The 10,871-nt window shown below is 36.8% G+C and overlaps 1 protein-coding gene across 1 annotated transcript; it reads right to left on the reverse strand.

Annotated features, from left to right (window-relative positions):
* Positions 1-617: 617 nt before the first annotated feature.
* LOC110890801 lies at positions 618-10,194 on the reverse strand. The gene is made up of 7 exons (XM_022138446.2): positions 9,930-10,194; positions 2,987-3,096; positions 2,466-2,615; positions 2,157-2,356; positions 1,892-2,002; positions 1,758-1,802; positions 618-962 (listed from the first exon to the last, which is right to left on the reverse strand). Exons 1-7 carry the CDS (start codon positions 10,030-10,032, stop codon positions 803-805), a joined length of 879 nt encoding a protein of 292 aa, XP_021994138.1. The 5' UTR covers positions 10,033-10,194; the 3' UTR covers positions 618-802.
* Positions 10,195-10,871: the final 677 nt, after the last annotated feature.

Below are 10,871 nucleotides of genomic sequence, written 5' to 3' on the forward strand. Positions count from 1 at the left end.
TTTATATTTACTAAACACGATATAACACTATCACTCTCTACAACACGTTAGGGCAAGTGCACCCATCATTTACGTAATATAGTGATGGTAAGATACCGAGGTTGTCCAAGGACACAATAACTTTTAATACCAGATTATCGTCAACGTCTAATCGACCCAAACTTTGAGAAAAGATTTTAATAAGTAAACTATATATATAATAAAAGAGACAAATAAACAAGATGGAATCACTTGGTTCTGACTCATCTTTCATGTACCCTTTGATGATTTCCACACTTTGGGTTTTTTAAGAGATTATCTTGGTTATAGTGGCATGTCCCTCTTTTGGAGGCAACGCTACCTTCGGCCATATTGGTATGAGTCAGCAGGGATACAGTCAACAGTCCCGCAAGGCCGGAGTATTGAAAGATTATTAAATGAGTTATTAATGCAAAATGTGACATGTCCCTCTTTTAGAGGCAACGCTACTATCAGCCATATTGGTCTGAGTCAGCAGGTCCCGCAAGGCGGGTTTAAAATTTTAATAGTAGTTTATTTATAAGGTAGTTGATAACGTAAATGCTGAAAAATAGCAAAACCCTTTACTGAAATCCAATTTTTGACTTTCGCCAAGTTTGTAAGTTGAACCCCTATATTAATACAAATTATAAATTTGCTCATTATATGAAATGACTTCTAGTATTTTACCCTTTAGACATAAAGGGATACAACTATAAAAACTAACATGGTGATCATTACTAACCTATGCGAACTGAACAACATTCTAAAAAGGAGTTCAAAATAACACGAGAATTTACAATGGTTACAATGCAATTGCTTGTGGGTAAGTAGCATTAACCTCCATTCGCAACGTCCCCCAAACATGTTTGCAATTTTCCCACCTGACCTTCATGCGAGCCAGAAATGCCTCGGCCCACGCTTCCTTATCACCGTCTATGCTCAGTTCATAAGGTACTGAGAAACTGTTTCCACCAGTTTCATGTGTAAAAACCGCCATTTTCATGTTCCAAATATTATCGTCACCAGCAGCCAGAAGAAAAAAAAAACACACATAAGCTTAGAAACACAAACTATACAGTTGTACATTGAAGCTCATATATGCGTTAACGAGAGGCGTGGCATGTGGATAATATAGTTTTGAGCCTTTTTAATCTGAAAACTTAGCTAAAAAATAGAACGGGTCAAACTGGTTTGATAAGTCGAATGTATTCAAATGCTTACAGCCTCTTAGATAATTATATTATACTTTCAATAACATGATTTTTATAATTATACTTATAACACGTTACGTATTTAGAATATGAGCAAGAATAAAACAAAATAGAGCAAAGGACTTTAGGCTAATATGGGCGGCGTCCAACAGTGCCAGGCAGCTGCCTGGCGCTTCCCCATTGGTCTAGCTAAATTACGATTTTACCCCGTTTAAATTTACTGTTTTACTATTGGTTTAGTTTTTCCCCCCTCCCAGCTAAATTACAGTTCTGCCCTTAGTTTAAATTCGCAGTTTTGCCATTTTTTCCCTGTCAAATTACGATTTGCCCCCGGTGTAAAATCGTAACTTTGAGCAGGAGGCAAATTCGTAATTTTTAACTGGGGTTAAAATCGTAACATACCTGGACCAATGGGGAGTGCCAGGCATGGCAATACTGTAATTTTTTAGTGGGGGCAAAAATGTAATTTTGGGCTAGGGTAAAATCGTAATTTGTCAAAAGCTAAAGCGATGGCAATACTGTAAGTTTTAAGCAGGGGAGGCTGACCTCATTAATTCTTCTTGTGGAGGTTTTTTACTGGAGCTACTGTTCCTGCGGTATTATGTATACCAGGTTAGAACTATAATATTACAGATATGCGATATAAAATAAGAGGTACGATAAGAACAGTAAGCGCAAACCTGCGTACAAAAATGTTGAAAAGATTTAGCGATTTGGTGGAAAGATTATATACAGCATCTTGTATATGGTCCTTGCCAAATATATACACCACAGGGTAACCAAGAAGCCACCTGCAACGATGTTATCATATTTAGTCGCTGCATATGAGATTATAAACTTCCAAAGTTAAATATAAGTATATGTATATATATACACACACAAGTGCCCGTTACATAGTCACATGTTATGAATTATGATAATTGTCTTTTCAAGGTAAAGACTTACCCGTTCAAAGTTGGCACAGTGACAGGCGTATCTTGCATAAAATGACTCAGATCGATGAAGTCTGAAGGCTGATTATTAACACGAAGGCGACAATCAGAAACATCATCCGTTGTTGCATCATCACAGAAGACTGAAAAGAATAGCTTCTGGAGTGATATAAATTGTGCACCTACGGAAATCTTTTCGACCTCAGTTACCATCTGAACAATTAATATAAAAAAGCGTTTATAAAAAGAATAAACGAACAAAATGACTTGAAAGATATATAAATAAATAATTAAATAGATCGGATGGTATTTAAGTTTTAACCTTCGGTGGATCCTGTTCAAGATCAACAAAATACAGTTCCAGTTCTTTGTTAATCGTTAATTTAATAAGCTCTGCAAGCTCTCTGACACATATCAAATATATCATATCTTCAATAACCATGACCCGTAAATTCTCAAAGATAGAAGACTCCTGAATCACAAGAGCACAAGAAACCGTTATCCACCAATATACAAAAGAGTAGAGTACACAGATGGTTCCTGTGGTTAACCAAAATTTTGGATTTGGTCCCTAGCTTTTCGAAAGTACGCAGATGGTCCCTATGGTTTGCACTTTGTGATGCATTTAGTCCCCAACTAACAAATCTGAAGATTTTAGCAGGTCCAAGTTATGTACTAAATGTGTTACAAAGTGCAAACCACAGGGACCATCCATGAACTTTTGAAAAGCTAGGAACCAAATCCAAAATTTTGGTCAACCTCAGGGACCATCCGTGTACTTTACTCTATACAAAACATGCAGGAGAGTTCTAGCTGGGTATAAGTTGTAACTTGTAATGGTACCTCTTGGCTAAACTTGAGAAATGCACATAGTCGGTCTCTAAGTTCGGGCATCTTTCCACCGTAATCTATCATTATTACCGGTCTCATCCCCGTGCATAATGCCAGAATATCTGTCCAAACATACATTAAAAATCATGCTCAAATATCCCGACGTTTACCAGTAAAACTACATAGAAATAACACATTGTATATCATGAATATTCAAAATTTACCACACGCATTTGCAAGAACGGAGATAAACATAAATATAGCAATAAGAGTTATGTTTTATCGATCACAAAATTTTCATTTCTAGCAACTTCTAGAAGAATCCACCTGCTACCAGGAACAGTGCCAATTGCCAAAGCACCTTACCGTTTGGCACCCGCAGAAATGCAGAAACTAAAGAAGCAATTAGATGAATTGTTGGCGAAAGGATTCATACAGCCAAGTTCATCGCCGTGGGGAGCACCGATTTTATTCGTTAAGAAGAAAGACGGATCAATGCGTATGTGCATTGACTACCGTGAATTGAACAAAGTCACGATTAAGAATCGGTACCCCTTACCAAGAATCGATGATCTGTTCGATCAATTGCAAGGAGCTCGTTTTTTCTCAAAAATCGATTTACGATCAGGATATCATCAATTAAAGATACAGGAAGAGGACATTCCTAAGACCGCATTTAGAACAAGGTATGGCCATTATGAATTTACCATCATGCCATTTGGTTTAACCAATGCCCCAGCCGTATTTATGGACATGATGAAGATGTATTTAACTGTAATTATTGTATTCGGTAGTCTAAAAGGCATCTATATGTAGGGTTAGGATATAAGGTGAGGCGGGGCGGTCCGTGATGGACGTCCGGTCACGCGTGGAAAAATAACGCACACCGCCGCCACATATATGGTCACGCGTTATATTTGTAACGCGTTGAAACAATCACGCGTTGAAGATTACAAAATTCAAACGTTGGGCTGTGTTTTGACTGTTTGTTTATTCCTTTTTGACCGTTATTCAACGGTAAACTTCAATAAAAAAAAGTTAACCTTTAACCTTTTATCTATATATATCTCCATTTTAAACCATTTTACACACACCAAAACATAAACCCATTTCACACAATCTACATCTTTCTCAAATGGAGTTCCCTACGGATTCGACGTTTCCGATGTCTAGCGATAGCGATACCGAGTCGTCTTCCGACAATGAGACGCTAAAATATTTTGTGTCGGTGTATAACGAACTTGATACTAGTTCGTCCCGCCCAAAGAAGAAGATGGTAGACCATGATCGTATACGTGCCAACAAAGTGTTGATGAACGATTATTTTGTGGAGAATCCGCTCTACAATGCCGAAACGTTTAGAGATCGGTTTCGTTTACCCAAAGAATCATTTTTAAAGATTGTTGGAGACATCGAAGCAAGCGAGGAATGGTTTCAAGAACGTTACGATGCGAGGGGCAAACCAAGTTTCACGCTGATACAAAAATGCACGTCCGCCATTCGCCAACTAGCGACAGGTAACCCTCCCGATCAATATGATGAATACCTAGCTATGTCGGCCAGAACTTCACGTGAATGTTTGCAATTTTTTTGCAACGCGGTCATTAAGTTGTATGGTAAAGAGTTTTTACGTAAACCGACGAGCCACGACATCTCACGTATTTGCGCCGCACATGAGGCTAGATGGCATTTTCCCGGGATGCTCGGTAGCATCGATTGTACACATATCGAGTAGAAAAATTGTCCAAGAGAGTTGCGAGGGGCGTATGTTAGGGGTGACATCAAAAGACCAACCATCATACTAGAATCGGTGGCGTCGAATGATTTATGGATTTGGCATTCGTATTTCGGTGTTCCAGGTTCAAACAACGACATCAATGTGTTGCACACGTCGTCGTTGTTTCAAACCGTAACGGATGGTACCACACCTTCCTCTCCTTTCTATGTTAACGGACGACATTACAAACGAGGCTTTTTTCTTGTGGATGGCATCTACCCGTCATGGTCTGTTTTTGTGAAAGCTCCTTCACTTCCTGTCGAGGCTAAAGAAATCGTGTTCAAAAAATTGCAAGAATCGGCAAGAAAAGATGTTGAGAGGGCATTTGGTGTTTTAAAGGGTAGATGGGGTATACTACACCGACCGGTTCGTGCATTGAACAAGAAAGCAATACATAGCATAGTGTATGCATGTATCATATTGCACAATATGATAATCAAAGAAGACAGACGTGCAATCATAGTTATCAAAGGCGCGAAGCGCACTCAAGGCGCTTAGGCTCCGCTTAGGGCCTAGGCGATAGGCACAAAAAAAGCGTGGGCCTGAGAAAAAAAGCGCACTTAAATAAAAAAGTTCATTAAAGCAATAAAGTACTCAAAACCAAAACAAAAATGTTCATACTCGCATTTAAAAAGTCTTAGATAACAAAATACTCAAAACCAACATGTTAATATTCGAAAACAAATAGTTCATTAAAGTAATAAAAGAGTAAGCAAAAAATACTGCAGTAAAGCCCTATAAATACTGCAGAAAAAGTGGAATTTACGAATTAATACAAACTGAATATTACTAAACGAGATTTTGATCTTTAGTGATATCATTTGTTAGTAAAATCCCTATAAATACTGCAGAAAAGGGGCATATTACGACTTAACTTGGTTTAAAAAAGCGCGAAGCGCTCCGAAGCGTTTTGGTTCCAAAAGCTTTAAGCGAAGCTTCAAGCGCGAAGCGAGAGCTTCACGTATACGAAGCGCTCCATATTATATATAATTATATATAATGTTAATTTTATATATATGTATAAAAAATAGCTATCCATATTATATATATGTATTTTATAATGTTAATTTTATACTTTTATGCATAAATTAAAAAGTTTAAGGACCAAATGTAAACTACTGAAGATAGAGGGGGTTAAATGTTTAAATAGCCAAACTATCTTTACACTTTTTAAGTAAAAAGTTAGAAGTTTTAGGGACTGAATGTAAACTAATGAAAGATAAGAGGGGTTAAATGTTTAAAAACCTTAACTTATAAAAACCCTAAAAACCTAAAATACATATACGCAGCCGTCACCGTCAGCATCTCTCTTCTTCTTCCCCCTTCTTCCTGGTTTCCGGCTGAAAGCAACTCCGTCGCCGGAATTTGTCGCCGGATTTCACATAGGAAGTCGCTATATCGTCGCTATAAGGTCGATATGTACCTTGTAAAGACTGTTGGGCTTAAAAAGTGGCCCAAATGGTGACCTGATTGGCTGGAGCGTCGCTTCACAGCTTCAACGCTTCACCGCTTAAAGCTCGCTTCAGGTCGCTTCATGTAATGCATCGCTTCAGAGCCAAAAAAGCGTTTTTCCGATCGCTTCATCGCTTCATCGCCTCAAGCGCGCTTCAAGCGCGCTTTTTTAAACCAAGCGACTTAATAAAGAAAAATATTAAATATCAATAGGATTTAGGCTGCGTTATAATTATCTTGGAAGCAAAAGCGCAATTACTGGGAATCGCCCAGAAAAAACGCCTAGGCGCCAAAAGCGCACGCTTTTGATAACTATGCGTGCAATATCCCCGGATTGGGTGCCGGATCCTCCTACACAAGTTCAAGTACCACAAAATATCCAACAAGAATTGTGTAATGAAGAAACTCACTTTCGGTTGAGATACGATTTAATCGAACTAGTAGGTTCTCTAGGTTTAGAGTTTCATGAGTCGAACGAGGAGTAGGTTTTTTTTTTTTAATTGTAGCCTAAAATATTTTCTAGGATGTTAAATTGAACTAGTGTGTTTTAATTTTAATGAAATTTATAATTTAGTGTTTTATTGTTAATTGAGTAAATTACGTTTTTGGCCCCTGTGGTTATATCACTTTTACTATATTAGCCCAAAATAAGAATTTTTAACATATATGCCCCCATGGTTTCTGTAACTAACCATTTTGGCCCCTAAGTCTAGAGATCATGGGGGCCAAAATGGTTAATTATAGAGACCATGTGGGCTAAAATGGTTAGACTTAGGGGCCAAAATGGTTAGTTATAGAGACCATGGGGGCAGATATGTTAAAAATTTTTATTTTGGGCTAATATAGTAAAAGTGATATAACCACAGGGGCCAAAAACGTAATTTACTCTTGTTAATTCTAATTTAAAATAAAAAATTAAAAAAATTTGTGAGTGATGGAATTCTATCACTAGTGATGACCACCGCCACTACAATTCTATCACTGGTGATAGAATAGTGGCTAATGACATGGCAGGAGTTGATTGGATATTGTGAGTGATTGAATTCTATCACTAGTGACCACCCCCACTCCCCTAATAGGAAGTTTATTTGGCTAAGAAGGCTAGGAACTAATCTTGACCATCCATTTAGTTAATCAAGGGCTAAGATTAAATGAGGGAAATTGAAGGGAAGAAAAGAGGCGCGTGAGTTTGTTTAGGGGCATTCTAGCCAATCCAAGGCAATAGTTTCTCTCCTCCAATTCCCCCCCCCCCCATTTTTTAAAGGTTAATAACTCTTTCATACGACATTATTTTTTTAATAAAAATTGCACCAAAAAAACGAGCGTTTTTTATCTTTAAAACGAGTATACTATTGCTATATTTTCGAAAAAAAAAATTTAAAACCCAGTTGAGTAAAACGCAATGGAAAAAACCCAGTTGCGTAAAACGTAATGAAAAAAAAAACCTAAAAAATGACATTTTTCTAAAAAGCAATGCACCAAAAACACAAAAAAATGTCTTATTTGTAAAACGCAATGGCTAGAAAACACAAAGAAATGTCTTATTTCTAAAACGCAATAGGCTAAAAACACAAAAGAAAGTGTACTTTCTAAAACGCAATGGACTGAAAACACATAAAAATGTGTTTTACCTAAAACGCAATGCACCAAAAACACAAAGAAATGTCTTATTTCTAAAACGCAATGGCCAGAAAACACTTAAAATATCTCTTTTCTAAAACGCAATGGACTGAAAACACATAAAAATGTGTTTTACCTAAAACGCAATGCACCAAAAACACAAAGAAATGTCTTGTTTAAAAAACGCAATGGCCAGAAAACACTTAAAAATGTCTCCTTTCTAAAACGCAATGGCCTAAAAAACAAAAGAAAGTGTTCTCTCTAAAACGCAATGGACTGAAAACACCTAAAAATGTGTTTTACCTAAAACGCTGACTAAAAACGCTTCAAAAATGTGTTTTTCTAAAACGCAATGGCCAGAAAACACATAAAAATGTTTAGTTCTAAAATGCAATGGCCTAAAAACACCAAAGAAAGCGTTTTATCTCTAAAACGCATTGAACCAGGACAATAGTTTTGTTTGTGAATTGTCTAACCAGGAAGTAGGAGATCAAAAAGACTGTCTACGAATGCAGTTTTCCAGAGACAATTTACAGAAAATTAAATTTTCTGATGCAGCTCAACCCCAGCCAGGGGCTCTGCCCCTTGGACCCCGCCAGGGGCTGCCGCCCCTGGGACCCCGCTACCAGGGGCGCTGCCCCCGGACCTCCGCCAAGATCATAAGACGCAATGACTAAATCAAAAACCCAGATAATAAAAATGAAATTAAAGAATTTCTTACATGGATCGAAGTCGGTTTCTTCAACGATTGACGAAAATTGAATGATTGAAACACTTATCAGAGATCGAATCGAACGGATCGAGTGATTATCTTCAAAATCACCGGAAAAAACGAGATTTTGTATGAAATTAAACTGGGTTTCTTCAAAAAAAAAAGCTGAAGAACACGTTGATCGGGTGTTTGAATCATTGATTGGTGACAAAAATCGCACTATAATGTAGGGATTATTGAGATAGAAAGTGAAGAAATGGTTGAAAATGGTGGGTTTTGAAAATGGTGGGTTTTGATGTTACTGGGAAGAAGAAGGAAGACGAAAAGGATAAGATTGACTAAAATACCCTTCCTCTTTATTTTAAATTTTGCCACATGTCCTAATCCTATTGCTTCCTATACTTCCTAGCCAATATAAACTTCCTATTTGATCCTCACCCTCTATATGTAATATCAAACTCTACATATTAAACTAACTATGTATTTAACAGCAAACATCTACATTAATCAATTACTGTATAACTAGTTTGACTAGAAATGTCAAAATAACTAAATCAACAACAATTTTCAAGTCAGGTGTGAAAATCTGACACAACAAATCTAGCACGAAATTCACAAATTTGGATTTAGTCTATACGGGTTCAGGTTAGTATCAGATTGAACCCGCAAACCCATTTAGCTAAATGGGTCGGGTTTGTCCATTTAGCCCGTATATATTATATTATCCTTTTTAAATGTATTATATGTCATAAATTAAATTGGTTGGGTATTTTATACCTTTATTTATAACTTAAAAGAGAAATTGACTTAATATTTTATAACTAGAGTAAATTACAAGTTTTGTCCTTTATGTTTACATCAAATTGCAGGCGGTGTCCTTAACCTTTCAAAATCTTGCACGTTTTGTCCTTACACATGAGGGTAAAACGTGCAAGATTTTGAAAGGTTAAGGACACCGCCTGTAAACTTTTGGCCAAAAGGACAGCATCTGCAATTTGATGTAAACATAAAGGACAAAACTTGTAATTTACTCTTATAACTAAAATATAATTATTTCATATGCATTTGTATTTTTTGGTGTAAAATGCGACTAAGATAAAAAGTAAAAAAAAATTCAAGTTACACCGGTCATGTTTGGGTAATATCTCTAACAAGATTTTCGGGTCGGATACGGGTTCATGTAAAATTTTCAGCACAAACACAACCCGTTTTGCAGTCCTGATTCTAAGTCAGAGAAACTACAGAATTCTTGAAGCAGTGCTATAATAAATTTACAGTTGTAATAATGTAATGATATGAATTAGGGTTCCTAAAACCAAAACCAGCAAAATTAGGGTTAAAACGATACATACAGATGATTACATATGTAAGATTGATTTGAAATGAAAGCATACCTGTCTCGAGACGGCGCTTTGAGGAAGTTTTGAGACGCCAATTGGTTCGAGAAAGTGAAGAATCGAGTACCCTCAGAGTCTCTGACATATCGATAGCTTCCATTGGAGTGTTCAATCAGCAGAACGATTAGCAACTTATCAATGCTCCAAATCGGTTCAATAACTTGGTCCGATTCTAAAGAAAACCGGTTTGGGTCCAACCGGCTGGACCTTACCCAAACCGGTTCAGGACTTTTGTATTGAGAACCAGTTTCAACGTGAATCGATTTGGATCTGAAAAAAAAAAAACGGTTTTAATGCTCCAAATTGATTTGAGTGGGTTGGGCTTTTCAACTCTAAAATCGGTTTATAATCCGAACCGGTTTGGCCCAATTTTAAAAAAAAGTAACAGGTTTGGTTTGGGCCCAAACTGATTTTTGCATCTCTACTTGGCTTGGTTGACGTGGAGGCTGATGGAGCTTGAAGCAATCAAGACAACTAATACGGATTATTGTTATTGCTAACGTTTAAATATTGGATCGTAGCCTTGGAATTAACTAATCCAGCTTCTGGGTCCGCTTTAGAAGTTCAGTTTTTAACTTTTTATAGATCAAGTGAACTCAAAGTTGGGTGACAAAACAATCTTTTTGCAAACGAGATACATCGGGAGCCATAGTGATGCTTAATGTGCTTAACAAACAGCACAAGTTTAACACTTTAACATATAGTTGGTTTGGTCTCATCCTGTCCCTTTTTCGTAGGTCCGTTTTAAAGTTTTACATTTCTTCCTTTTCTTGTTAGCAAATACAAGATACAAATATGTCAAGTGGGTCAAAAGAAAACTTGATCACATGGGAAATGAAATCCTATATTATTAGCTATTGCAATTTTGGTACGTGATAACATTGACATAAAAGATGAGATAAATCATCATTAGACAATAGCTAAAGTTGTAATCGCTAA

This window comes from Helianthus annuus, chromosome 11 (genome assembly GCF_002127325.2).
Source record: "Helianthus annuus cultivar XRQ/B chromosome 11, HanXRQr2.0-SUNRISE, whole genome shotgun sequence".
NCBI lineage: Eukaryota > Viridiplantae > Streptophyta > Magnoliopsida > Asterales > Asteraceae > Helianthus > Helianthus annuus.